Source organism: Ammodytes marinus, assembly GCF_949987685.1.
Source record: "Ammodytes marinus genome assembly, chromosome: 9".
In the NCBI taxonomy this organism is placed as follows: domain Eukaryota; kingdom Metazoa; phylum Chordata; class Actinopteri; order Uranoscopiformes; family Ammodytidae; genus Ammodytes; species Ammodytes marinus.
The window spans coordinates 15,158,056-15,183,993 of NC_137213.1; the positions used below are offsets into that span (position 1 = coordinate 15,158,056).

The 25,938-nt window shown below is 41.7% G+C and overlaps 3 protein-coding genes across 4 annotated transcripts; 1 reads left to right on the plus strand and 2 right to left on the minus strand.

The window, feature by feature from the left end:
* Nucleotides 1-111: 111 nt before the first annotated feature.
* On the minus strand, nt 112-9,440 carry dhx30 (DEAH (Asp-Glu-Ala-His) box helicase 30; the record flags this gene model as incomplete). Its single annotated transcript, XM_080033852.1, has 19 exons — nt 112-762; nt 1,357-1,496; nt 1,591-1,694; nt 2,183-2,340; nt 2,449-2,608; nt 2,732-2,925; nt 3,310-3,391; nt 3,748-3,954; nt 4,086-4,261; nt 4,370-4,474; nt 4,958-5,036; nt 5,150-5,533; nt 6,221-6,691; nt 7,499-7,651; nt 7,745-7,897; nt 8,319-8,591; nt 8,695-8,805; nt 8,935-9,071; nt 9,269-9,440. 19 exons carry the CDS (start codon nt 9,438-9,440, stop codon nt 503-505), a joined length of 3,519 nt encoding a protein of 1,172 aa, XP_079889978.1. The 3' UTR covers nt 112-502.
* Nucleotides 9,441-10,224: 784 nt separating this feature from the next.
* On the plus strand, nt 10,225-12,008 carry LOC307255356 (chymotrypsin-like elastase family member 3B; the record flags this gene model as incomplete). The annotated part of the gene is made up of 7 exons (XM_080034038.1): nt 10,225-10,264; nt 10,402-10,573; nt 10,820-10,945; nt 11,202-11,338; nt 11,499-11,641; nt 11,726-11,878; nt 11,991-12,008. 7 exons carry the CDS (start codon nt 10,225-10,227, stop codon nt 12,006-12,008), a joined length of 789 nt encoding a protein of 262 aa, XP_079890164.1.
* A 105-nt stretch (nt 12,009-12,113) lies between these two features.
* Nucleotides 12,114-19,331, minus strand: wrnip1 (WRN helicase interacting protein 1; the record flags this gene model as incomplete). Of its 2 annotated transcripts, none has more annotated exons than XM_080034890.1 (7): nt 12,114-12,728; nt 13,122-13,196; nt 13,831-13,986; nt 15,204-15,409; nt 16,445-16,683; nt 17,370-17,564; nt 18,681-19,331. In XM_080034890.1, the coding sequence occupies 7 exons, from the start codon at nt 19,329-19,331 to the stop codon at nt 12,553-12,555; spliced, it is 1,698 nt and encodes a 565-aa protein (XP_079891016.1). In that variant the 3' UTR covers nt 12,114-12,552. The 2 variants fall into 2 exon arrangements, with proteins under 2 accessions (XP_079891016.1, XP_079891015.1); XM_080034889.1 differs by having other exon boundaries at nt 13,117-13,196.
* Between the last annotated feature and the right edge of the window lie 6,607 nt (nt 19,332-25,938).

The window sequence follows — 25,938 nt, forward strand, 5'->3', positions numbered from 1 at the left end:
TATCATTTGCTTTTCTTACTTCTTCCATGTATCTGCAAATCAATGATTCATTACAAACAATAAACATTATCCAAGCATTTCCTTCATGACAGAATGTTAATATTTATTGCAATAAATGACATAATTCATACAGGGTATTTTAATGACAGACGGCTGTCAACCATTTGTCTTAACTCGTTAGAGTTAAAGTTCAACTTCTGCTTTTTTAGAAAGCAAATAACCATAAATAATAGACCACAGTCCAAAATCCAAACAGATGGATTTCCACACACCTCAAATGTCGTTCATGGTTTACCTTAAAAATAGCCATAGCAGACACTGTGTCCACTTTGGATTTCTGCTCTTCAAGAGTCCAGTCCAGAGTTTGCCACATTGAGTAATGACTCAAGTACTCAAAAAGGCTTCAAACAAACAAACATAAAAAAAAACAACATACAAATGAGATCCCCCATCTCACCTGTTTAGTTCCTCTGTACCAGCCAGTAGAAAGTGCTCTGTGCCATTAATCCACCTCACTGTCACTGTTGTGGTTCTGAACTAAAGGGTTTGAGTCTGTTTTGTTGAGCAGCTCCGCCAGTAAAGAGATGAGCTTTCCATCTTGAGCAGAGTTGGCGATGGCGTTGCTTGGATTGTTGAGGTTGCGGTACAGCATGGTCTGAATGGAGGTGCGTAGCTCCCACAGCAGCTCCCAGGTCTCAGCTGGCAACTGGCAGCGCACCAGAGAGCGTCCATGAAGCGATACTTCAACCATGTCTGCCTTCACTGGGATATTAGAGAAAGGACAAAGGGTTAGTTATGAAGAAGAGAGGATATGGATATCCAAAAAGGTGATCATATTTAAGTGCTTGGAAGAGGCATATCTATAATGTTTAGTATAGTTATCGTTTTCAGCAAAATGTCAACAATCATTTATAAGGATTTGTGCCTCTGTCAACCTGATAACCTAGTCAAACATTGACTCTTCTGGCTCCAGCACAAATATCTCACGTTTTAGCTGCTTAATGCTTTACCGTGTTCACAAAATAGTCGCCGACTGTGTCTGGCTGCTATTTGGTGCTCAGCAGGTATTAAATGGTGGGATTTTTTCTTAAAGCTTAAAAAAAAAAAAAAAAAAAAAATGCTTACAGCTAACCAATGAGCAGAATCTTCCTATGAAAGCTTCATGAAGCTGAGGGGAGCTGCAGATTCAGGTGAATTATTCCAAAAAATATTGATTGTATCAGCTTCAAGGCAAAGAAACAACTCAAACTAAAATTGCTAACATGAAGACATTTTCAGACTTTATAATGTAGTGAAATAAAGTCAGTGTTTGTACCCTCCAACCTGGCACCTTTACGTGGCGAGCTATACATGTACCTGTCTCTGTGATATCACAGTCTGTGAGCAGCAGCAGGGCCAGTGGATGGACTGCAGAAGAGTCTCTGATGAAAACATTGCCGTTGGACTTGACAGCACTGAAGAAGGTTAACCAGCGACTGGGCAGCGCGGATTTCCCTCTACAACACAACAGGAAGACAGTCACTTTAATGTCAAACGATGAGAGTGAATACCGTAGTGATACTGTAGTTGAATTTTGGAGAATGTTCAAACCTGTTCACTGAGGAGCGGTGGAGCAGCACTGGCCCACTGAACGTGCGCAAATAAGTACTGTTGGGACGAAAGCGCCCTCCTTTGGTCACAACACCTTTCTTCACCTGAGGAAAAACAGCATGTGTACAGTGGAGCGTTTAATGAGGGCTTTGACACAGGCAGGTTTTTACAAACAATAACAATGTCTATCAAGATCTTGCAATTCTGGCTTCAACCCAGAAACAAATGGAGTGTATAAAAGTTATATTTAGGGATGGGGCCGATCCCATATTGGTATCATGTCCGATATGGCTGCAATCTACTTAACGGATATCTGACTGACAACTCCGATCCAAATTCCATAGTCTGTTTTTAAATTTTTTCTAAACTATTTTAACTATGAAAGAAAAGAACATTTTTAAGACCATAGCTATGTGATGTAGCACACATTCAAAATAATTTAGCAATTAAAAAGTTCAGTTCTGATGTTCTTCTGTATTCAAACCATTCAAAGCGGTCCAGATAAACCTTTATGCATTATTTGTATATTTTTTTGCTCCTTTAAATTAGAATTGCTAGTTATATTATAAAAGACTTATTTGCTGGCATGCACCTGAATGAGGTTGGGATAGAGTCCAGCCAGCAGCACGGCCTTCAGCAGCTCATCCTGGTCGCTGTGCTCGTTGTAGAGAGAAGAGCGACGGGGACACTCATTGGCACGAGACACCAGCTGGGCTTCATGCAGGTTCTCACTGAACTGAGAAATGAGACCTGCAGAAGGATGGCACATAAAAACAAACAGTAGTGATTTAATATCCCAGAAATGTACTGTAGATGTCTAAATGAGTGAGTGAGTGTGTGTGTGCGTTTCTAACTCACCATTGATGAATCGAAGGCCTGGCCTGGACAGAGTGTATTTGTCCATATATTCATCTCTGTCCTCTCTGTCCCCCTCCTGCTGAACTCTCCTCCAGCCCAGCACAGCTCTGATGAACACCAGATAGTCACTGAAGCTGGAGCCGTTCAGAGACTCTTTCGCCTAGGAGGAAACACAACACAGATGACTGAATGAAAAAACCCAATAAGTACACAAACACATGCTTTGTTGTTATTTAAAACGACAATTGATCATAATAATTTATTTTAATTTTTTTAATCTCACCTTCTGGACAGTGGCTCTGTTCTGCATGCTGTTGTGAAAGGGGTCTCTGGTCAGACAAGCGGCTACAGACAGCATGGGCAGAACACATCTGAACATGGCGCTGAGGACCAGCACTTTGCCCAGACGAGGGTCACATGACATACAGGCCACACGCTGTCCCAAAGGCGTCAGGGCTTCTGTCTTGTCCAGAACTCCTATAAAAAGGAAAAGATAATGATTTGCTTAGACAATCAATCAATTCAATCCCTGTAACACACAATAAAAAAGGTTCACAACATTTTAGTAACTACTACATATTTATTCTTTACCTACTACATAGTTTTTTTTAGTAACTACAACATAGTTATGCATTACCTACTACATAGTTCTTTTTTTTTGTAAACAAAAAAACTAGTAGCTACTAAAAAACAATAAAAAAAGGATGTAGTAGGTAATGCATAACTATGTAGTATTTACAAAAATGTTGTGTACCTTATGGTTAAGTGTTACCCAATCCCATATTGAACATGTAAAGTTAGACAACCAATGCCTCAACTCTGACCACATTCCAGAGGATTAAGTAGTTGTGAGTCACTCACCGATGTCTTGCAGATTTTGGACAGCCTCTTTCACGGCTTCTTGCTCTGGACTATCCAACACTTGGGATAGGAAATCTACAGCCTCCACACACACACAATATGACCAAAGGCCATCATTCAATACCATGGAAATCTTTTTGTTTTGTTTAGTCAACATATTGAACATGTTAAAATAATACAAACACAACATAATATCCTCAGCAACATATAAGCAAGACATAAGCGACTCAAATAACATTGTTCATCTTCAAAAGAATGTAAGAAGAAGTTTAAAACTTTTCTGGTTGTACCCTGACTTATTTATTTATTTCTTAAAAAAATAAGATCATTGTCCATGATATTTAAAAAAAATCACCTCTTTTGGACTATTCTCCAGATAATAGCTTACAAAAAAATTAAAAAGAAGGGGAACAAATCCATGCTGTTTTCTATCATTACCTTGCAGTTAGGACTGTGGATTTTGGTTTGCACAACTAAACTCTCCAGCGGCGTGCGCAGGATCTCTGGGATGGGGAATTGTTCCATGGATTCCAGCTGTTTCCGTGGGAACAGGTGGTAGGACTGTCCTGGCTGACATCGCCCTGCTCGCCCTTTCCTTTGAGTGACGTTTGAATGAGAAACCCAGACCGTGTCCAGACAGGAGACCTGCAAAACCAAAACCACATTATGACCGATTGCGCTTTTTACATTTAACAAAATTCCATCACGAAATACAACAAATTTCAAGCTCAGTTTCTGAAGATATGAAATGCTTTCACAGTCAAGCAGACACTTACCTTAGTGAGCGGGTCATAATTCTGTTCTTTGTGAGTTCCTGCATCCACCACATGGACGATGTCATCTATGGTGATTGAGGTCTCAGCAATGTTAGTGGCGAGGACAATCTTCCTCTGGCCCACCGGGGGGCGCTGGAACACTGCCTGCTGCTCTGCTACTGATAAACTAGAATGCACTAGAAAGACAAAAAAAAAAAAAAGGATGGAAATTTTAAATCAAATTCCTTAGGTGAAGAATAATCCTATCTTTATACATGGACGACAACATGTCTGCATTCTCTTACATGGCAAGATCATGTGTGAGCCTGAGGAGAAGTGGCGCTTCGCCTTCAGCTGATCTTGCACAGCCTTGATGTCCTGCCATCCAGGGAGGAAACACAACACTGCACCTGAAGCATGTCGGGACAGAATAGAAAAATGAGGGAGTCAGGGCCATCACCTTATAGACAGCTTTAAAAGCATCATTTAAGGCGACACACAGGCAAAAATATTTTTCTCATGCACTGGTCAATTTTGAGTTCCGTCTATTTTGCTTCCATAACTTGTCTTCTTTCATACTAGTGATAATAATAAAAGGTCCAAAATGTTCATCTAGGTGTTTATTAAACAAAAACTTGTCTCATGGGCTAGATTTTTGGTTTTTAAAGAGACGCAAAAGAATGCATAATTATAATGCCAAATTTACATATTTACTCAAACATTTCTGAAGAAAATTGTCATACAAAAAATAATTGTTTGGATGTAAATTACCAACTGGAAAAGTTTCATGATGATATATAGAAGTTTTTCTTATTTTTTTACCCTATTCCCCTGCTGTATCTTGCCTTACTAAAGTAAAAAAAAAAAAAGCTGAGAAGTAGTCAGTTACTTACCTGGGTCTCCATGTCTGTCAATGTGCTCGATTAAATTAGCCACTAGATCTACATCTGGCGTAATCTCTTGTCTCCCTCCCTTGAATAAAATAAAGATACAAATTCATGAGAAAAGAAACACACGGAAACATACTATTAATCTTAAAATAACATGACACATTAATAGGCTTATAAATCCGTCTCTAGTCTCACATGCTTGTACGTCTCCGTTGTCTGCTGTGCTGGCGGCGGGCGGCCCAGCTCTCTCAGCACATCCTCCAGGTATTTGTCCTTCACAGGGTGCATGAAGCCGGGCACCTTGACCACGGGGCAGCCTCCAAAGTACTGGGCCAGCCTCTGCTTGTCTCCCGTGGCGCTCATGAGCACCACGCGCAAGTCTGGGTTCTCCTTTAGGCCGGAGCGCAGCAGGGCCAGCAGCAGGTCTGTGTTGATGTCTCTCTCGTGAACCTCGTCCACCACCACGTGACTGATGCCCTTCAGGGACGGGTTGGACTGCAGCTTCCTCAACAGGATGCCCACCGTGAGGAACAACAAGGCCCCTCCACTCTGCTCGGGAGGGCGGCTCTCCAGTCTCACCTAAGCATGGTCAAATAATACATTTAGTTGTAGATTTGAATCACTGCAATATTCGACTCTTCCGGTTTTTCCTTAAGAGAATATAGCTTATTATTGTAAGGAAAATGGTTATTAACAGGAGAAAAAAAACATGCAGTAAATAGAAGGGGTGACCGTGAATAGTCGACTATTCGATGTTTGGATGGAAAGAGCCCAATAAAACCGATAATCTCATGGTGGAATAGTCGCAAAATGTGGTTATGAAACAAGGATCGTTCTTTTCCAGCTATATGGGGGTGCTGAATGCCATACTTTAAAACACAATTAATCATGATACATCGCCTATTGTGGCATAAATATCACCTAGCTAATAATACTGTTTAATTAATATGTTTTTTTAAATAACTATTAATCCATCTCCTTAGTGTGCGTGAATGGTTGACTCAGTCGCAATACAATTTTAAATAAAATGTTATGCCAAGTCAAGAAGACAAACTGTAATTGAACGTTTCAGCCCCTTTTTCTGGTTTAATAATGGAAGCCAATGTCACAATTTAGAAAATGGATCAAAGAGCAGAAAAAAACACAACTCAACTATAGGCAAGACTTGACCAATCAGATTCGACTATGTCAATTCTTAGTCATGGACACCCTTAGTAAACACAAATCCTCTATACTGTAAAAAAATTTTTTTTTTTTTAAATCTACCTGATATCCCACTGTGTGTTTGAGAGCTGGACCCAGCTCCTGAGCCACGCGGTGGGCCACGGACACGGCGCTGATCCTGCGAGGCTGCGTCACCAGGATGTTGCACTCCGCTCCCTCTCCTGCTCTCACGCTCTCCTCCAATAGGAAGCGAGGGATGCGGGTGGTTTTGCCACACCCCGTCTCCCCGTCGATCACCACCACCCTGGAGGACTGCACCGCCGAGACTACGCGCTGTCGGTGAGCGTCTACCGGCAGCTCCATTTTGAGCCCGGGGTCGGCCCTCTCCCACTGCCCGTGGAGGTGTGTGCTGAGTTGACGGGCCTCGTCCTTAGAGAGAGGCCTGTAGGACCGGCCCGTAATGGCATCAGTCAAGCGGTCCTCCTCTTCCTCACCGTCCTCCTGGTTCACTGTCTGCTGTCCCTTGGCCTCTTCCTCCTCCCAGAGCTTCTGCACTTCTGTTGCCACCGGGTACTGCCATTAAATGACACAGATAAAATGAACTTTGACATTACATTTAAGATAAGATAAGATAATCTTTTATCAGTCCCACAGTGGGGACATTTTCAGGGTTACGGCAGCAACAGGATAGTTCAAATAATAATTAAAAAAAAGAACATATAACCTATGTAAACATTAAAAAAGGCAAGTGACAGTAAAACACTAATGAAGTAGACAGACAGTTCAAGATTGCTGATTGTACAGTCTGACTGCTGCAGGAAGAAAAGACCTGCGGTATCTCTCTTTCACACACCACAGATGTATCAGTCTTGTCATTGTCATTTCAGTACATAGCCAACAAAATATGTGGACCATCGAACATTACAACCATTGATGAACATTTGAGGCCAAAACCATGGGCAAATATATGTTGCTATAACAGCAGCCAAACATCTGGGAACATCTTTGGAACCTGGCTCTGAAGGGATTTAATCCCACTCAGGCACAGGAACGTAACGTTGAGGTACAGAATAAGAAAGGAAAGGTGCACAACTAAAAGTGCCTACCCCCAAAGGGTTATGCTTTCACTTCCTTATGTACACACTAAAGAGCATTTGAACACTGACAATTTAGTGACAAATCTTTGAACTGAACGGATTTAGGTGATTCAAACCCGTGCCACTCTCTGGTATATTTCTCCCGTTTACCCCTAGATTTCTTTGAGAGGTGTAAAATCCTCTCTCCAGTAAACTGTTTAGCAGTGTTTATGGCCAGGTAGTGCACAAAAAATACTGTATATACACATGATAAGAAAATCTCTTTCTCTTTCACTTGACTCACCTCAGCTAGGTACTCTCTCATGTGTTCCTCCAGGTATTGTGGGACTTCCAGGGGGAGGGCGCGTCTCTCCCGCTCCCCGGCCTCCCTCACCTCCTCTCGATGGTACTTGGCGTGAGTCAGCGGGTTGTTGTCTTTATCCAGCAGCTCCAGCTCCTGAAAGCAGGTGATGTGGCACATTTGTCAACACAGCGCATATATGGACGTTAAAAAAAAATGGTAAAGTGGTTTTCTCAAAGTCATCCTCACCTTCAGTTTCATGCAGGCCAGAGCTGCGGCCCTCTTCTCCGCCATAACGCGGCCGCTCGCCGTGGCTGAGAACGTCATCTCCTCTGGCCAGCGCAGGGTCAGCTCGCACCTCTTCAGCTTTCCTCCTGTTGTTTTAAACCGATAAAAAGCCTCCTGGAAAGAAAAAAGATATGAGGGTGACACGTTTAGAGTACTTAGTGTTTTTTTCTCCCTTTTCTTCATTGCACATAAGAGAACAACACAATACATCAGTATAAAACATAGAAAACAAAACAATTAACTGAAATGTGCAGGAAGGGCCAATAAAAAAAAAAACCTAAGGGCTTGTCAGGTTGCCCACCTTATGTGAGATTCAACATCAAGACAAACCAAGTAGCACAAAGATGTGTGACATAGCTAATGAAAGGGTATCATTAATCCAACATTAAAATATGAATGCTGGATACATTAAAACAGAGAATGATTATGATGTTGTATTGTTTAACTGGACCAACAAAAAAAAAGGGATAGTCTGCTTCTTGAACGGATTTAGGTTATTGCGGTTCACTGTGCAATAGACGGAATAGCTACTAACCCTGGTGCCGCTGGATGAAGTGGCCACCTGGATGACCCTGGAGAGAAGAGACTTGGGTTGTGGAAAGAGGGACAGAGCTTCGGAGATGTTTGAGATGTCTTCTTCGAGAGGCGCGCATCGTTTCACTTCATCTGCTCTCGGCGTAGCCACGGCCATTTGTTCCCCTCCAAAGTCATCCTCCTTATCGTAAAGAGCAGAGTGTAGCTGCCCTCCACTCCCCCTGCCGGCTTTCCTCCTAGGGAGCTGATTATTTGGACCAATGACGCCCATTTCCTGTACACAACAGGGACAAATGGAGGAATATCACTCCACTCTTGTAAGGCAAAATGGAAACGCGTCTCTTTTTATATAGCCTAAGGTCATTGTTATGGCTTACTCTGAGTCTGAGACAAGCAGCAGCTGCAGCGAAACGTTCAGCGTCGCTCTTCTTGGAGGAATGGCCCTCCTCTTCGATCTTGCAGGGCCACTGTAGTGTGACAGTGGCTCTCTATAGCGAAACACACACACATACACACACACACAAATGAATGTATCTATCTATGGAAGACATTAGCTATCAATGCTAAGGTGGGTCCTCAAACCCCCCACACCATCTCATGATTACATGTGTTAATACCTTGACACCCGCATGTTCCGTGCAGCTGTACTGGATGTGCTGGGACAGGTCGCTGACTCCCAGTGAACGGGAGATGGTACTATGTAAGAGTCCTTTAGGATCTGGAAACTCCTTCAGGAGGTTTGGGCTCCGGTTAGCTATAACAGTGAAAAATTAATGAACATAAAAAAATAAAAATAAAATTCAGACAACAGCAAGGTCTACGATATTACTTCGTATAATTTGGAAAGAACCAGCCCGATAGAAAAGTATGAATGGAATGTTTTTAGGGGATGGATGCCCTTGAGGAGCTGTAACCTGTTAGCTAATCTAGCTAACGTCAGTATGCACTCACCTCGTTTGGTCTCGATGTCCGACGTACCATGCTCCTGAACGCTTTGGGCTTTGGTCCTATACCACCTCATCTCTGTGCTCAGGTTGGACGCTGTTTTGCCTCCTGTTTGGACACATTTTGCGATATTGCACAGCCCTCTAAGCCGCACGAGTAAAACACCGGGCAGCGCCATCTTCAAACTACAAATACTTCTTCTGCGGCAGTGGGGTCAAGTAGACACCGCGTGCGCACAGCGACACCGTCTGGCGAGGAGTGTAAATTCAAAAACATAATGCAATTTGACCTCTACAGCAATTTGACCTCTACAGTACAGTATATGAGTTTATTATTTGACATGCATTATTGTGTATTTTAGTTGCATTGATTTTCTGCTTCTCTATTATTTTACCAATATTTTTTAGCATTTGTTTAAATAAAATGTATGACGTCTACTCTTGCAAGGTGCTATTCAAAAAATATAATTATTAATATTAATGGATTATTTATTTTAAATTGTACTTTATAGTTTTTTTAAATTATCGTATTTTTTTTAAACTCAGTTATCCCCCAATTTGTACGAGGGGGAAATAAGGGTAATAGGCCACGTTTTTTTCACACAGTTTTAGCTTTAAAACTTGACAAAGAGACATTTTTTTTATTCTGCTAAATAAGTTGGCAGCATCTTAAAAACACAAGAGGCATATAGTGTAGGCTAGTTTTTGGTCCCCAATATCCTATTTTTATTTGACAAAATCATCTTAAATTATGTGGTTTCCTAAGGATTTGAAGGGACATTTGAATGTTGGATAATATGTTTGAAAATGTGTGTATTGCATTGCATCACTGTTTTTCAGCCTTTATATGACTACACACCGCGTCTTTGCCACCTGGAAAACGTGAGGAAAACTCCCAGGCCGTGTCTGTCGACCATAAATAGCCCCGCACGATGAACCAGTTATTCTAAAGCGGCTTAAGAGATGGAACTGGTGCTTGTCCTCCTCCTGGTTATAACGACTGGTAAGCTCATATTGAACATTTATTTGCCTTTAAGAAATAACATATGAAGTGAAGCTATAATATATGTCACTATAGAGAGAAATTACGCCTTACACATTTTTCCGTTCAACTTGGTTCTGTATGCCACTGTGTTAAAGCGTCTGGGTGTGGCATACCCAGCTACCAGCCCAACACCGGCCGTGTGGTGGATGGGGAAGAAGCCCGTCCATACAGCTGGCCATGGCAGGTTTCTCTGGAGTCTTTCTTCCCCACTTGTGGAGGAACACTTATTGCTCCCAACTGGGTCTTGACTGCTGCACACTGCATCACGTGAGGAACATTTAACATGTAAACAAATAAGATATATCACACGTGGGATTCCTGAATTGATTAAATGTGTGTGTTTTTGTTGTTGTTGTTGTTGCAATGGTCAGATTGCATTGTGAGGTTAGAGTGAACCACAGTGTACTGTGCAATCATAAAATTGACCTTGACCTTTCCTTATGTAATGTCATTGATAGGCCTATTTACTTTTAAAATTCATAGACTTTAAGCTTTTTTTATTTTCCAATCCAGATTCCACACGTACAGGGTGGTTCTTGCTGAGCACGACATGAACAAGGAGGAGGGACCTGAACAGTCCATAATGGTGGCAAAAATGTTCCTCCATCCCAAATGGAACGCCAACTGTGTGTCTTGTGGGTAGGTTATCACCCGCCTCTAAACGTACCCGCTCAAGTGTTCCAGATATGTGGTCGATTATCAAGAAACTCTGTTAATATGCCCTTGATAAAAGTGCCTACCCTGAGAGTTTCTGTTGAACAACAGCTGGGTAAATACAAACTTGGTAACTGTATATGTATAAACCTTGAATTTAGGAGCTCTGAATAGTTAAGCAGACTCTGACCAATCAATAAATTGTACACATTTAATTATTTGTTTCATTCCTGTTATGTAGGAATGACATTGCCTTGCTAAAGCTGGAGGAAAATGCTGTTATTAATGACAAGGTGCAGCTGGCCTGCCTGCCACAGGAGGGTGCTACTCTCACCCACAACCAGCCCTGCTACATCACAGGCTGGGGCCGTCTCTACTGTAAGACCCTGCCGCCAAGTCTGCTATCAGCCAACTAATAGTGGGGCATACTGCACCTTTATGTAAATCAAACTATCATTCATTGTTCTGACACCTGTACAGATATAGGAAATATTACAAAAAAAACCTCAGTTGGTATTTTTTGTCATTTTGTCTTAAGCTGGCGGTCCTCGGGCGACCACTCTACAGCAGGCCCTACTTCCTGTGGTGGATCACAGTATCTGTAGTCAAAGTGACTGGTGGGGAAGCTCAGCAAAGACAACAATGGTCTGTGCAGGAGGAGACAGCAAGTCGGCATGCCACGTGAGGAAAAACCATGCAACTCCACGCTGTGTTATATAAATGATACTGTGAAAATGTGTTATGAAATATGCCCTTATCTTACAGGGTGACTCTGGAGGCCCTCTGAACTGTAAGGGCAGGGATGGCAAGTGGTACATACAAGGAGTGACTAGTTTTGTTAATGGAAATGGTTGTAATACTCCTAAGAAGCCAACAGTCTTTACCCGTGTGGCCTCTTTCATCCCCTGGATAAGTGAGGTAAGGGAAACCACATGAACGGGACCAAAATCACAAGGAAAAAAAAAATTAAAAAGTAAACTTTGTATATTTGTGAAGTGTACAAACATATTCTTGTGTTATTTCTCCTCAGACCATGGCGCAAAATTGAAGAATTGTCCACAGGTGAAGAAGTAAATAAACTGTATGACCATATTTTCATATTCTATTCGTCTTTTATTTTATCAAAATATATACAGATTATAAACATAGGGGAACAAACATTTGATTATCTATCTCTTTAAGTCAATTAAATGTCAATGATTTGAGTATCTTTTGTACAAAACAACAGACTAAAGTGAAATTGAAGATACAGTACATTTGAACACTACATGACAGTGAGTTGACTGATAAGACGGATGTTATTTTCTTTTACATTAGCACATTATCGTTTAATGAAACACAATCAACATAAATTCAGATTTGGAACAGCTGCTATATAAAACGCAGATTATATCCCAACAAGTGATCATTTGACAAGATAGTTTTTTTCAACCAGTTGCCAGTTTTTGTACATATGAAAGCGCACCGTGTCCATCCATTAGGTCCCTCACGGGTCTGAAGGGGTCCAGGTGAAGAAGTCTATTCCCTGCAGCTCCTCAGGTAAGTACTGCTGCTCTACGGTGCGGCTGAAGGCTGGGTTGTACTTGTAGCCTTTAGCGTAGCCCAGCTGTTTCATCAGTTTGGTGGAGGCGTTGCGAAGGTGCAGGGGGACAGAGGGCAGCGGGCCTTTGTGGTTCCTCAAACAGGCCTTCACATTGGCGTAGGCCTTGTAGATCGCCACAGACTTGGCTGCTCGTGCCAGATAGACTACACACTGAGCCAGGATCACCTAGTGAGCAGAAAGGAGGGCGACAGAGGTGAGGACTCTATATACAGTGGCTTGCAAAAGTATTCATACCCATTGAATTGTTTTTATTTTGCCAGGTTACAACCACACAAGTGACTGTATTTTATTGGACCAACACAAAGTGGCGCATAATTGTAAAGTGGAATGAAAATGATACATGGTTTTCAATAACTTTTTTTTAACTGAAAAGTGTGGCGTGATAAAGTATTCAGCCCCCCTGAGTAAATACTTTGTAGAACCACCTTTCGCTGCAAATACTGCTGCAAGTCTATTGGGGTATGTCTCTACCAGCTTTGCACATCTATAGACTATTTTTCAAATGCCTCCATGGAAGACTTAAAACCATGACTGATTGGTCAAGTAAGCCCACCTCACATTCAGGCATCCCGATGAAGTGACAGGCTTGGAAGGCGGACACGGCCTGAGGAAGAGCGGAGGGATCTGCCATTCCTGAGAGGGACATGACACACAAGTAGAGAACATGCGGTCAGACTGTTATTAAAAACATACAGTTTCTTGCTAACATTTTTCTCTTTTTTTTATTTCTCTGTTAACACATTTCTGTATGCATTTCAGCTGAGTCAATATTTAATTTCCTGTAATAAATTTGTTCATGCAACCATATAGTGTTCCCATGTAATGAAAAGGGACATTTTAATACCAGGCTATTTAAAGAGAAGTGACTCTTTTCTCACACAATAAAACAACATATACTAGCTTTATTGGTACCAAAATGTACTGTATTAAAAACAGTGTTGAAAAGTACATGAAGAAAAAAAAATTGAAGGTTCTAAAAAAGAAAGATGCATAAATAAAGTATTCCAGGATCCTACAAGTATTGCAAGATTTAGCAAAAGTACATATTTTTTCTCTCTCAAACATTCACATTTTTTAAGCTGCCATTTTAAGAATGTTAATAGGGGAACATCCATTCAAAAAGTTCCCTTCATTATAAGTATCATATGATTTCAACCTTATATGCAACAAGAATGGTGGGGCTATTCGGCAGCTGTCTATACGGTCATAATACAATTATCAAAAATAAACAAAAGCTGGATATTATGTCATTCTTCATTTCACGTACCCACATCCTCGCTGGCAAAGCGGACCAGTCTGCGAGCCACATAGAGAGGGTCCTCGCCGCCCTCCAGCATGCGGCCCAGCCAGTAGAGGGACGCGTTCTCATCGGAGCCCCTCATAGACTTATGCAACGCTGAGATGCAGTTGTAATGCTCTTCACCTATGAGTAACACACACACACACACACACACACACACACACACACACACACACACACACACACACACACACACACACACACACACACACACACACACACACACACACACACACACACACACACACACACACACACACACACACACACACACACACACACACACACACACACACACACACACACACACACACACACACACACACACACACACACACCATTAGTCAAGTCGAGGTACAGTTTATGGTGCGCAGTGAAGGGAACAGTAAATCTCAACCTTTAGGGACAGCTGACGTGTTATGCAACAGGAGAGTGCAGAGGACTGATGAAATCTTAGATAAGATGAAGGAAAGAGTTGGAGTCAATTATAGACATCCAGAGAGAGGGGTAAGGTGTGAAAGTGTAAATGGTCGGTGGATACTAAAGTATGTAGATACTGTTACGAAGGGAAAGAGTAAATACACTGATTAAACTATGATTTTTATTTATAATTTAGTTTTGCAGTTAAGAAAATAACTCCCATCATTCAATACTAATGGTAATGGTAATGGTAAATGGACTTGTATAGCGCTATATCTCCGTTTATCACAGACTCAAAGCGCTTTACATTGTTTTTTTGTACACATTCACCCAGTCACACACACATTCATACACCGATAGCAGCAGCTACCACGCAGGGTAGGCTTAGCACTAGGGTGCTAAGCTAACTAAGCTAACTATCGGGAGCAATTTGGGGTTCAGTGTCTTGCCCAGAGACACTTCGACATGTGGCGGGGAGACGGGGGATCGAACCTCCGACCCTGCACACCAGAGGCGAACTCCCTACCCGCGAATACATTTCATATGAAAGCGATCACAGTTTCCTGGTAAGTAATACAGTAAAATAGGAATGTTAATCCCATAACCTTGAGGTATTTAGATCCTGCTGAGAGGATTCGTATACATTTGTTAATGTGCAGAAATACTTTTGTGACCGGTCTGAGATGCCCCTTTAATATCCCTTAAAGTCACTCCTTTAATCTGATGAGGCCATGCTTGATCCTGGCTTGCTAGAAATAATGCAATTTATTTTTTCTACCGATAGTGTCTCACAGTTTAAGCCATCAATAGTAATATACAGTATAATAAATGACTTAATAAAAAATAAAAATAAAAATAACAGTGTGGAAGTGCTTTACTACAAATATAAGAGGTTACAGGGTGAGTATATCTGCACTTACCAGCTTTGTCATAGAGAATATGGGACCTCTGAAGACCTTCCTTGGCATGCTCCTCCTTTACCACTATTTCCTGAGAACTGTTGGGCCGGGCTGAGCTGATCTGAGCCTGAACAGCCAGCTGCAGACTGTTGAGTCCTGCTCTTGCGTCACCATCACAGAGGTAGGCGATGGTGTCCAGAGCCTTTTGTTCAATGAAAATCTTTGGCCTAGGAAGACAAGAACATATATCAGGTTTACTGTATCAGATTAAATACTTTAACATATAAAATTAATCACACATACTAAGTATTCCTTCTCATTCATCCATAATGTCACTGTAGCATTATCATATTACATGAATTCCAGGATGCCAACTCAGACAAATATTCATTATATACCAGGAGTCCACCAAGGAAATCAGACCTGGCCAAAGGACATCTTATCATCTCAAACAGTCCTTTGCTGACAAGCTCTCCGGAGGGTGCCACTGTTTTTAGCTCCTCAGAGCCCCAAGAGTCTCAAATGGTGACAAAATTAGACCCCATGCACGGCTCCCTTCAAGTGTGAAACGGTAAGCATCATCAATTTCCCTGGTGCTTGCCTTAATACCAGCACGTCAACAATGTCCAGTCTGCTTTGATAACTGCTCAACAAGAACCTCTCTCCAAGTACAGAAAAAAAACAATGTCATTACACTAATGTCACGTTATTATACATGAGTATAATATAGTCCTTATTTAAAAAATATTTAGTTTATAATTTGTTTCACTTTGGTGTTCCTTATGGGTTTTTTTCAAAGTCTGGAGGAATTATGACCCATATATTCCAGAGAGCTGATTGGTTAGCAGCAGGTGAGTTGTGAACACATCTTAATCTGTAATCTTCTGAATAAACCTTCTCCTGAGAAAGATGGCTGTATAATATAGGTTTCCATGGTGATACAAGTGAGCCATTTTGGTTCGGGGTTTAAACCCTAAGTTAGCTCGCCAACGCTAACCCTTTCATCTCAACATGTTGAGATGAAAGGGGGGAGCATCTGCACCACATTCTACCACCTCATTGGCAAATTCCTTACTGTCAACATATCAAGACCAGGTCAGTGCTGAGGGGATTGATGTGGCTCCAACAACCAACTAGTACACTACTCCTTCTATATATAAATTATATATAGAACTGAACCCCCTCAACCACAAAGGATTCTGGGTGTTGTAGAGCGACACCTCGGTCATGATGGTGTGGACACTGAGGGCTCAGAAACCTACTCGTGTCGGTCTGATTGGTCTTGATCTTCAGGGTTTTCTGGATCTCTTCCCAGTACTCTGATCCCTAGTGTGTCCACGGCCCTGTCTAGGATCGAGCCCATCGCCTCCACGGAGAGCCTCTCCAGAACCAGCACCTTGCACCGGCTCAACAGGGCCGCATTCACCTGGAAGGAAGGATTCTCTGTGGTCGCCCCGATAAGAGTTACCGTCCCGCACTCAACGTGAGGGAGGAAGGTGTCCTGCAGATACACAGGGCACGTGTCGACAGAGAGAGAGAGAGAGAGAAATCAATGACCATCTCTGACATGATATCAAGAGTGAGTATTTATTTGACCTTTATAATGCGTCATTGGTTTGTTTACCTACAATGATGATAAAGCAAAAGTAAGTGACAACATTACATTAGGGTAATAATATAGCAATGTTTCTTCATGCTTTGATTCTTATTTGCTCATGAAGAATGTATGTTTATTTTGGAGTGAGTACATACTGTACTCATAACGGAGCAGCTAAGACATGCCAAGCTGGGAGCTAGCCCCCCTTTCATTGTGCTCGAAAGCATAAGGGAATAACGTTATAATACATGATTATCTTAACTGGGCAAGCCGCCTCTCAAAAACAACACTTGTCATTTTTTACACTTCAACACAGTTTGCCTTTGCTTCCTGTTTTTATGCTAAGCCTATAGCTAACCAAACCAATCTCCTGGTTATAGCTTCATATTTAACTGACCGACAATAAGCATATTTCCCAAAATGGCAAACTATTCCTTTTAACCATTGGACACAGAAATTGAGGAAGAAATACAAACACCATCTTGATAAACTGAATTATTACATATCAGTTATTTTGAACACTGGCTGGATTTCGCAGCTTACTATACAAACATTGATTAATAAAACATCTTTCTGGCTAAATTCTCTACCTGCTGGGATTTGTTGAAGCGGTGAATTTCATCAATGAACAGGATGGTCTTCCTCTTGCACAGCCGCAGCTCATTCTGCGCCTGCTTGATTACCTCTCGGACCTCGGCGGTGGATGTGCTGGTGGCGGACAGAGTGACAAAACGAGCCGTGCCCTTCTTTTTGCTGCTGCTGGCAATGATGTGGGCTAGAGTGGTCTAAAGAGACAACAACAAAACAGACAAGGTTGTTTGATCGAAACGTATGGCAATGACCAGAAGCACACCAAAATGACTGGAGAATGTAAACAATGTGGGGTATGATAATAATAATTATATAATGCACCTATAGGACATCTTTGATCTTTAGTTTTTGGAGACATTCTTTTTCCTGGTCATATAATACAACTTCCTTACAGAGCCTCGTCTTCACTTATCCTTGTAACAAGCTCCGAAAATAACCCTCCTATTGTGAAACCTGAACACTGCGAGACAACTGACAGATGGAGTTAAAGAGGCAAAGTGTTACCAAAGCAATGTTGACTATGTCGAAGTAATGGCGAGACGCTGACCGGCATCCCGCCCCTGGTGGCTTGGCATAGCTAGGAAGTCATTAACATGCTGCGTCCAGGTCAGACAAAGAACAGTTGCAAGGCAAAGCACCGACCTGGCAACCCCCAAGAGCATTATGTCTTTCAACATGTTGTAAAAGTTTCAACTGTCCCTTTATCAAGTGCAAGAGAGAGGGAAGAGTAATAAAACTTCATTAGTGAACATTTTAACAAGTTGAAGACTACAAAAAAGAACAGGAAATAGTCATGTAGGCCTGTAAATTGACATACACAATTGTGTTAACAGTGCGTATCTGTACTCTCAAAATGGTACTGGTTATAAGAACTGCTTGTTATAAACATGTAGTGCTTAACTGATTAGGTAGCCTACATTTCTTACATTTTAATCCTAAGTAAATTGTTGAATAAATGATTCAAGAACAATTTGGAGAACATTCACTGGTTTCTATTACTGCTATTTTCTCTGTATTGGGAAATTAATATATTTTTTATCCATTAATTTATTTATAGTGCAAATAATCTTATTTGCATGCTGCTAGTAGCAAGTTTAATTTAACCTTTTTCCTTACATAGATTTGACTTTTCTTTCTTTAAGGAGTAGGCCTAAATATTTCTTAACTGGTGTAGCTCAAGCTTGACAGAAAGCTGCAAAACAGCAGGTGTCACCAAACGCAGTAGGATGTGCTGTTGTTGAACAGATACAACAGAAGGTGAATTAATGAAGGGCAGGCAGGGGGGATGCTGAATGTGTTCACCGGCCCACCTTTCCGCACCCCGGCGGTCCCCAGAGGATGAGAGAGGGGATTTCCTGGGACTCCAGCAGTGACCGGAAGAGTGTTTGCTGGCCCACAACTTTATTTTGACCGAAGTACTCCTCCAGTGTGTTTGGTCTCAGTCTCTCCGCCAAAGGCTTGTCTATCGCTAGCAGCGTACGTGTCGATATATCACTCCGAGTCTTCAAAGTGTGTCCGTTTGATCCACATGGTTGGTTGTTTGCAGCCTCTGTACCCGCTGCTCCAGGTTCAGCTTCGCTCAACAAATTACGTTTAATTCCCTTATTGACAGCAGTGGCAGCAGTTTGTTTACTTGACACTGACCCGCTACGTTCACTTTGTGGCGAGACTTTGGTTTTGTTAGTTTGAAACAGAGAAAACATTGCAGATGAAGGCTCAGCAGCCGCGCACGAGGAGCTGAACACCGGTTTGTTGACACCGGGGCTGGGTGACATAGCCTCTCCACTGATGCGAGATTTCTTCAAAGGAGGTTCGCTCTCGTCCATCGTGGACGGGCTGCTGTCGGTAACGCTTTTCATCAGACAAGCGTCGAGGTGTCCGTTAATTGCGGAAGACTTGAATTCTTTGTAACAGACGGGACATTGCACCGAGTCGGCTGCGGCTGTCATCTCGTCCGCCATGTTGATTCCCGCCTTACTTTGGACCTTTTAATCACGTGACCAAAACACTTTTTTCAGATTTATAAGCCTTCGTAAAATAAACTATCGCTTTATTTTAATTAGAAGTTGTCACTTGCCCCTTTTTACTTGCCGAATATGACGTCTAATCAAAGAGTAGGCTTTATTTTTATTTGTTCAACTTTTTACTGGACTTTCTCTTATTTGTTGACTGTCTCGATGTGTTCAGGTGCCGATAGGACAGTCGGAAATCAGGGAATTTTTGGTCTAACGTTAGTTTATGTTCGCTTAAAGATGGTAAGCGTACTCAATTTTGGGTTGTTTTGGTTATATCTTCTGGGTGCTGAATTTGGCTTACGTTGCAAATAAAATATGACTGGAACAGCATTTTCGACGCTTTGATGTTGTTTAACGGTATGTTCAAGGTGGTTTTTCAGGCGGTATACAGTTCCCCAGTAGTCTATTGTGGCCAGATGTGGCCAGCTTTGTCTATAGAATATAGGCCTACACCCACCCACACACACACCCACCCACACACACACACACACACACACACACACACACACACACACACACACACACACACACACACACACACACACACACACACACACACACACACACACACACACACACACACACACACACACGCACACACACATCGGTAGCCTACATAATATAGGCCTAATAAAAAAAAAATAAAAAGATTGGCCTATATTTTATGAGCGATGTTCACCTTTAGACAGTTGAAGAGACAGAGTTAAAATGGGGTGAGAGGGACTGAGCCCCAATGGTACGTGTGGGGGCGCTCCCGTGGTAATAACTTAATATTTACCTGAGTAGCTATAGGTGGCTTATCACCCTGAACTCCAGCTGAGTTGAGCATACTACAGTGCCAGAGGTTGTGATCTATCGATCACATGCTGCATGTGTAACTAATAACTAACTAACTAGTGTCCTATTACGCAAACTGACACATAGTGGGTAACTAAAGACCAGTTTTGCACCCACACCACCCATGGCAGACAAGATAATCATTTTAGCAGTGAGAGAGCAGCTCCCATCCAGAAGTGAGCTCATGATTGTGTTTGGCAGAGACAGTCAGTGGTGAATCCAGACCCCGAGGAGATTTCCAGACATATCTGTGATTGGCTGATGTCAGCCAGATGATGTATTCTGGGCCTTGTGGCCTTATGTCCTAAACAGTAAGTGAACTGTTGCACAATACAGATTACGTGGTTGAGTCATCAGAGATACTGCCCGTTAAAAAAATAATCTGTGCCTTAATTGTTTAATTGGATTTTGGTTTAATAAAGTTGTTCAGTTTGGACAACATGATTACTTAGGGTTCAGACAGACAACATAATACAAAACACGTCAGTAGAGTGTATGCACCCATGTGATAGTCCGTGTGACATTTGGAGCGGTAATTCAATAGCACAGGCTATTTATTTACCCCACATCCAACTGTCTGTTGACAGGAAGACGACACCCCTTATCACAATTCTCTCAGTTTTAAATGTCACCACTTTTTTGAATGTTTTGCTTTGGGTGGACTGTGCTTTTTAGTTCAACCAGATTCGGGTACTGTGAAAGTACCGCTCTGTAGCAAAGATGGAAGTATTAGATCGTGTGAGAGAGTGCTCGTCTCTCGAACCCTCTTTGCTGGCACCTGTCACTCCTTTGTCATGGGGACAAACTGCCCGTCCTTTGGCTGTAGGTGTTGATGGGTGAGGGGCGTTGACTGAATTAAGAGAGGCCGTAGAGGATAGTGTGGTATCAATGGTGGGGCGGTCCGTCCGTTACCACAGAGTAAGGAACTGTCATCTCCTCTTACGCTCCACTTGAGAGTCTCCTCAAATCTAAGCTCCTTTGTGGTTAATGAGAGGGGAACATCAACGCTACGGAAGAAGGATGAAGAGTAAAGTTAAAGACGTGGAAAACTTTGTCCCGGGCTGGGACATTTGGCTCGTCAGCAGCATGTGTCTGGTCGCCTCCTATCTCTGGCGCCGGCTGGGCGATTTACTCTGCTACAAGAGGAGGCCCAGAGCATCCACTTCACCTGCAATAAAGGTACTGTATATGTATGTACAGGACTGTTTCACTTGTGGAATAATACTCAAACATTAGTTTATTAACCTTGGAGCAATAGCAGTTGGTCATTTATAATAAAGCTATTCATATAAAAAAGAAATCTCTTTTATATGGTTAATATTTGTGTTTGTTGAAATGTTGCAATGAACTGCCAGATGGCAAAGACAAGTGTCTACCTTTGAGTACAGTAAAGTTTTGTGTAAAGTTTTTTTCTTTTGTTTGCGTTGATACACTGTATTTATATAGCAAGCAATCAGACACACAGGTATATAGCGAAAACTGCAAGAAATGACACAATATATTGTCACCTGTTTGCAGAAACAATGATGTCAGAAGTCAGAAGTCAGAAGTCAGAAGTCAGATTTATTTGTAGTTGTGTGTTTGGCTTGGTGCACTTACTTATACCGTATGTCCTCTCAGCATTCTTTGGGCTGTCTTCAGAGGTGGTGACAGCAGCTGGTGCAACCCTAACAACTAATAACCTTTCTTACTTGATCATCTGGGTGTCCTCCTCATAGGAATGTCCAATCAGGCTGAAGAAGGAGTCCATTTTAAAATGCTGTTTTGCTGACACATTGGTTTATTTCTGTCATTTTCTACTCCTTTGGCACTGACTGAGCATCATTTTCACTGTCTTGTCTTCGCCTCTTGGGCTATGCAGCCGAGAAGCATCTAGAGTTGTAAAAGCAGGGATGTATTAACACCACTGTTAAAGATGAAGAATTGGCATAAGAATGCATTCTTGAAACGTGAAGACCTGTTATTTAAATGGAAGCCAGAGGGACCACGGCGTCCTTGCTTACACTTTGGTTGGTTTTCTTTATTCGGTTTGATGTTATTCTTAGTTTGCTTGGAAGAGGCCCCGATTCACAGTTGGTATCACATTCCTAAACGGATGCATGACAAGACTTTGAATTGCGTTGGGTACAATCCCCACACAAGCGCCATTGAACACAACACACACAAGTTTCCAGCTGGGAGAAGAGAGGTGTTGTGATGTAGTGATGTATTGCAGCATCAAATTACATGTAGCCACTTCATATGAGATGAGGCGAATGCATTGTCTTGTCTTCTTTATTTATGACAGCTATTATCATTGGTACAGGAACAAAGGAATGAATTTTGCCTCCGACTTCAACATGCTATGGTTAGATATTTTTTATACAATGGATATGTTGCTCTGTATGGGATATCTTGATATATTCTTTTCTTTATTATAACATTATTTTAGATTTTTCTGTTTTATTTAAAAACCCATTTCTTACCTGTATTTCCTGCATACTCTGTGTTTTTTCCATACAATTCTTTGATTATTTGCATTATCTGGACAATTAAGGGCTAACTTTTGCACCCACTTATCCAATGTTATCCCAGGGCTAAGTGCCACATTTAATTTGATAAGTTAGCTCAACATATGGTGTCTAATCCTTTTCCAACAGTAATGCAATGCTCAGTATCTTAGTGAAAGTTGATAGTGGTCATTAGGATGTGTGTGTGTTACGTAGAGCACCATGAGGATACAAAGTGCCAAGGGGGTTAGTGATGGTGTGAATGATCGCTGAGTTTAGAGAGTCTGCATGTGAAGGTACAGTGGGCTCTAGTGGTAGAGCCTTACATGTACACTGCATTGTTTCATGGCCATGAAACACAGGCTGGAAAAGCTGCATTTGCTGCCACCTAGTGATTGAAAATCCCCATTTTTGGTTATGTGATGCATTGTAGCATTTCTTAATGTGTAGTACAATGGTGACATTTTATATTGTCGCATATGGTGAGAAACGTTTGCAGATCAGCACAAGGGAGCTTTGTTTTTGCATTTCATTACCCTTTAATATACAATATGATTCCTCCTGTGTTATTTCTGTGTTTCTGGTATTACTGTAGGATATCTGTTCCTTTTTTTCCCCCATATCTTACTCGACCTATTTCACACCGAAGCAGGCTTTTTTTATATGAGATATACAGTACGTATAAATGTGTAAAGCTACTACACATCTTTATAAAACACAAAGGTACCGTAGTCCTTAATGCCGTGATGGTTTACCTCAGAGACAAGCCGAAGCCCTCTCGCCCTCTCTTGTTTCAATTCCTCTCTTGGCATTTAGTAAATCCACACTGACATTTGCTGTCAGATGAGCGAGTATGTGACTAAGCTTTCTTTGCATTCTGTCGCTAACCCTTAATACCGCTTATGAAATCCTTTCTTGCACGCCATATACTGATAATAATAGTGCACCTGGGAAAATATCTTCCTCAAGCAGATGCACTACACTGTATACTTGACATGATTTCTAAAGTAAAAGGAAGATTGATTATGCTAAATAGAAATAAAAGTACAACAGCAGGAAATTGTAATAGACCTCTCCGTCCTTTCTCTGACAATTCATCAAACAAATAATGTTTTAATATATATTACGAAAATATTACTTAGTTGATGTTTATTTGCACCAAAAATAGTACCACTCCTGCCTGATCCCTCTCCTTTGCTGTACATGATGTGTATGCTTTTATAGCTATAAAACACTGCCCCTGTTACAGTGTCATGCAGTCACACACCATCCTCTAGCTTGTGAGAAGACACATGTGTTCATTTGCAAAGATTATTGTCAGGAAGAAGTTCTCTGTATTAGGAGAAGTGGATTATGCTGCAGGAGTGGTGTGAGAAGTTTCTATGTTTTTTCCATCTTTGAAAATATATTTTAGAGCTGTGCCTGGCAAGCCAAGGAGTTTTGTGTTTCTCAACAATAGATTTTGGGTTGGAATATGACTAACAATCCAGCTCACTCTTCTTCCTTCATAACACGTGGTCAATGCCACCTGCTGTTGAAAATACAAACCTGCTGTAGTAGTTAGAGAATGATTCGATCAGGCACATACAGTTTCACATGATTTAGTTCCTCCGAGCGTGTCCAATTCCAAAAAGGCATCGGTGCCTGTCCTATGCAATCTCTCAACATTTTGGATACATCAGCTTGGATGCAATAACATGCACATTTACTGCATTTCACAAGGCAAACAGGCGTGCATTTGTGTGCATGTATGTACAGTATGTATGTATGTACTGTATATATGTGGGGGGTCAGTTAATTAAGTTAGCATAATGTAGCCTAGTGTAAGTATAACCTTGAATAAACACAAGCAAAAGGGTCTGTCAAATGTGTTTACATGCCAGGAGAAAACACACGATGACGGGGAAAGTACAGGAGAGATGTCTTAGACATTAGCACAGGAGTTAAGTTTCAGGGCTGCCGTACACATATAAGCCCACAAGTTTCCGAAAGAGAACGCAGCCAGCGCTTGGCAGGCCTGTGTGATGTGTGTGAGCGGAGAGGTGACTGGACATCAGCCACAGCACTCAGGTCCCAGGGCTTCCCAGGACATTGTGTTCTCTGTTTCAGAGGTGGCGGGCTCCATTTTTAACTGTTCATCTTGTCCCAGTGCCAAACAAATAGCCTTAATGCAGAGGGCCATGCACGTTACATTATTCAACCACGTAACCTCCCCGAGAACTGAAAAAGTAGATAGGCTATAAAAACTAAGTGAACATGTGCTCATGTAAATGCACTCACAGGACAATACCATCTGGTTCAACCGCTTTATTTGAAAGCCTATATAAAATGTATGCTTAAATTTGAATGTTTAAAACTATAAGCAAGCAGTTATTTGCATACAAAAAATATCCCAGAGGCTTTTATCTATTACCATGTCTTCATAATTATGCATGTTATAATTAGCGTTCCCTATAGATGTATAATAAACAACTCCATTGTGGATTTAATATCTTTGGGTTTGGGGTTTTGGTCAGATGAAAATAAGACGTCAGCTTGGGCTTTGGATAACTGAGATGAGCACTTTTATTTAATTTTGAACATTACATAGAACATTGCAGCCCTACAATATGCCCATTTATTGACATTCTGTAAAAAGACAGCAACAACTACAACTTATTCGTTTTATAGGTATTAGGGTTGCAAAGACTTCATGTTGGCCTTTAAGCCTTTGAAGTTTTATGATTTAAAGGAGCTAAGCCGTCTGCCGTAGATCAGTTTACTTTTAAACCCTTTTCCGCTCTTGATGTGTGTAAGTCGTTAGGCGTTCAAACTGCAAGGTCAACCAGGACACAAACGCACGCACGCACGCACGCACGCACGCACGCACGCACGCACGCACGCACGCACGCACGCACGCACACACACACACACACAAAAAAAATATTAATTATTTGTTTCACAGTGCATAGGCTTTCTGAGCAGATGACAATTCCTCGTTTCATCCTAATCATTTTGCTGCCACATTACCTAAACAACATTGTAGTCGTGCAATAGTAGAAGACAGGCTAGTGTTTCTCAGCTGCCACCTTGCCTGCTCAGGCTGTGTGTGTACACATACCCTGGGCTTGGCAAAGAAGGTGAGAGAGGACTTTTAGCACCGCTCATGATGCTGTTACTTTTCTTGGCGTTAGTGTCACTGTCAAGTTGAAGTGATATACACTCGATATTTGCTTTGTGTCATAAGC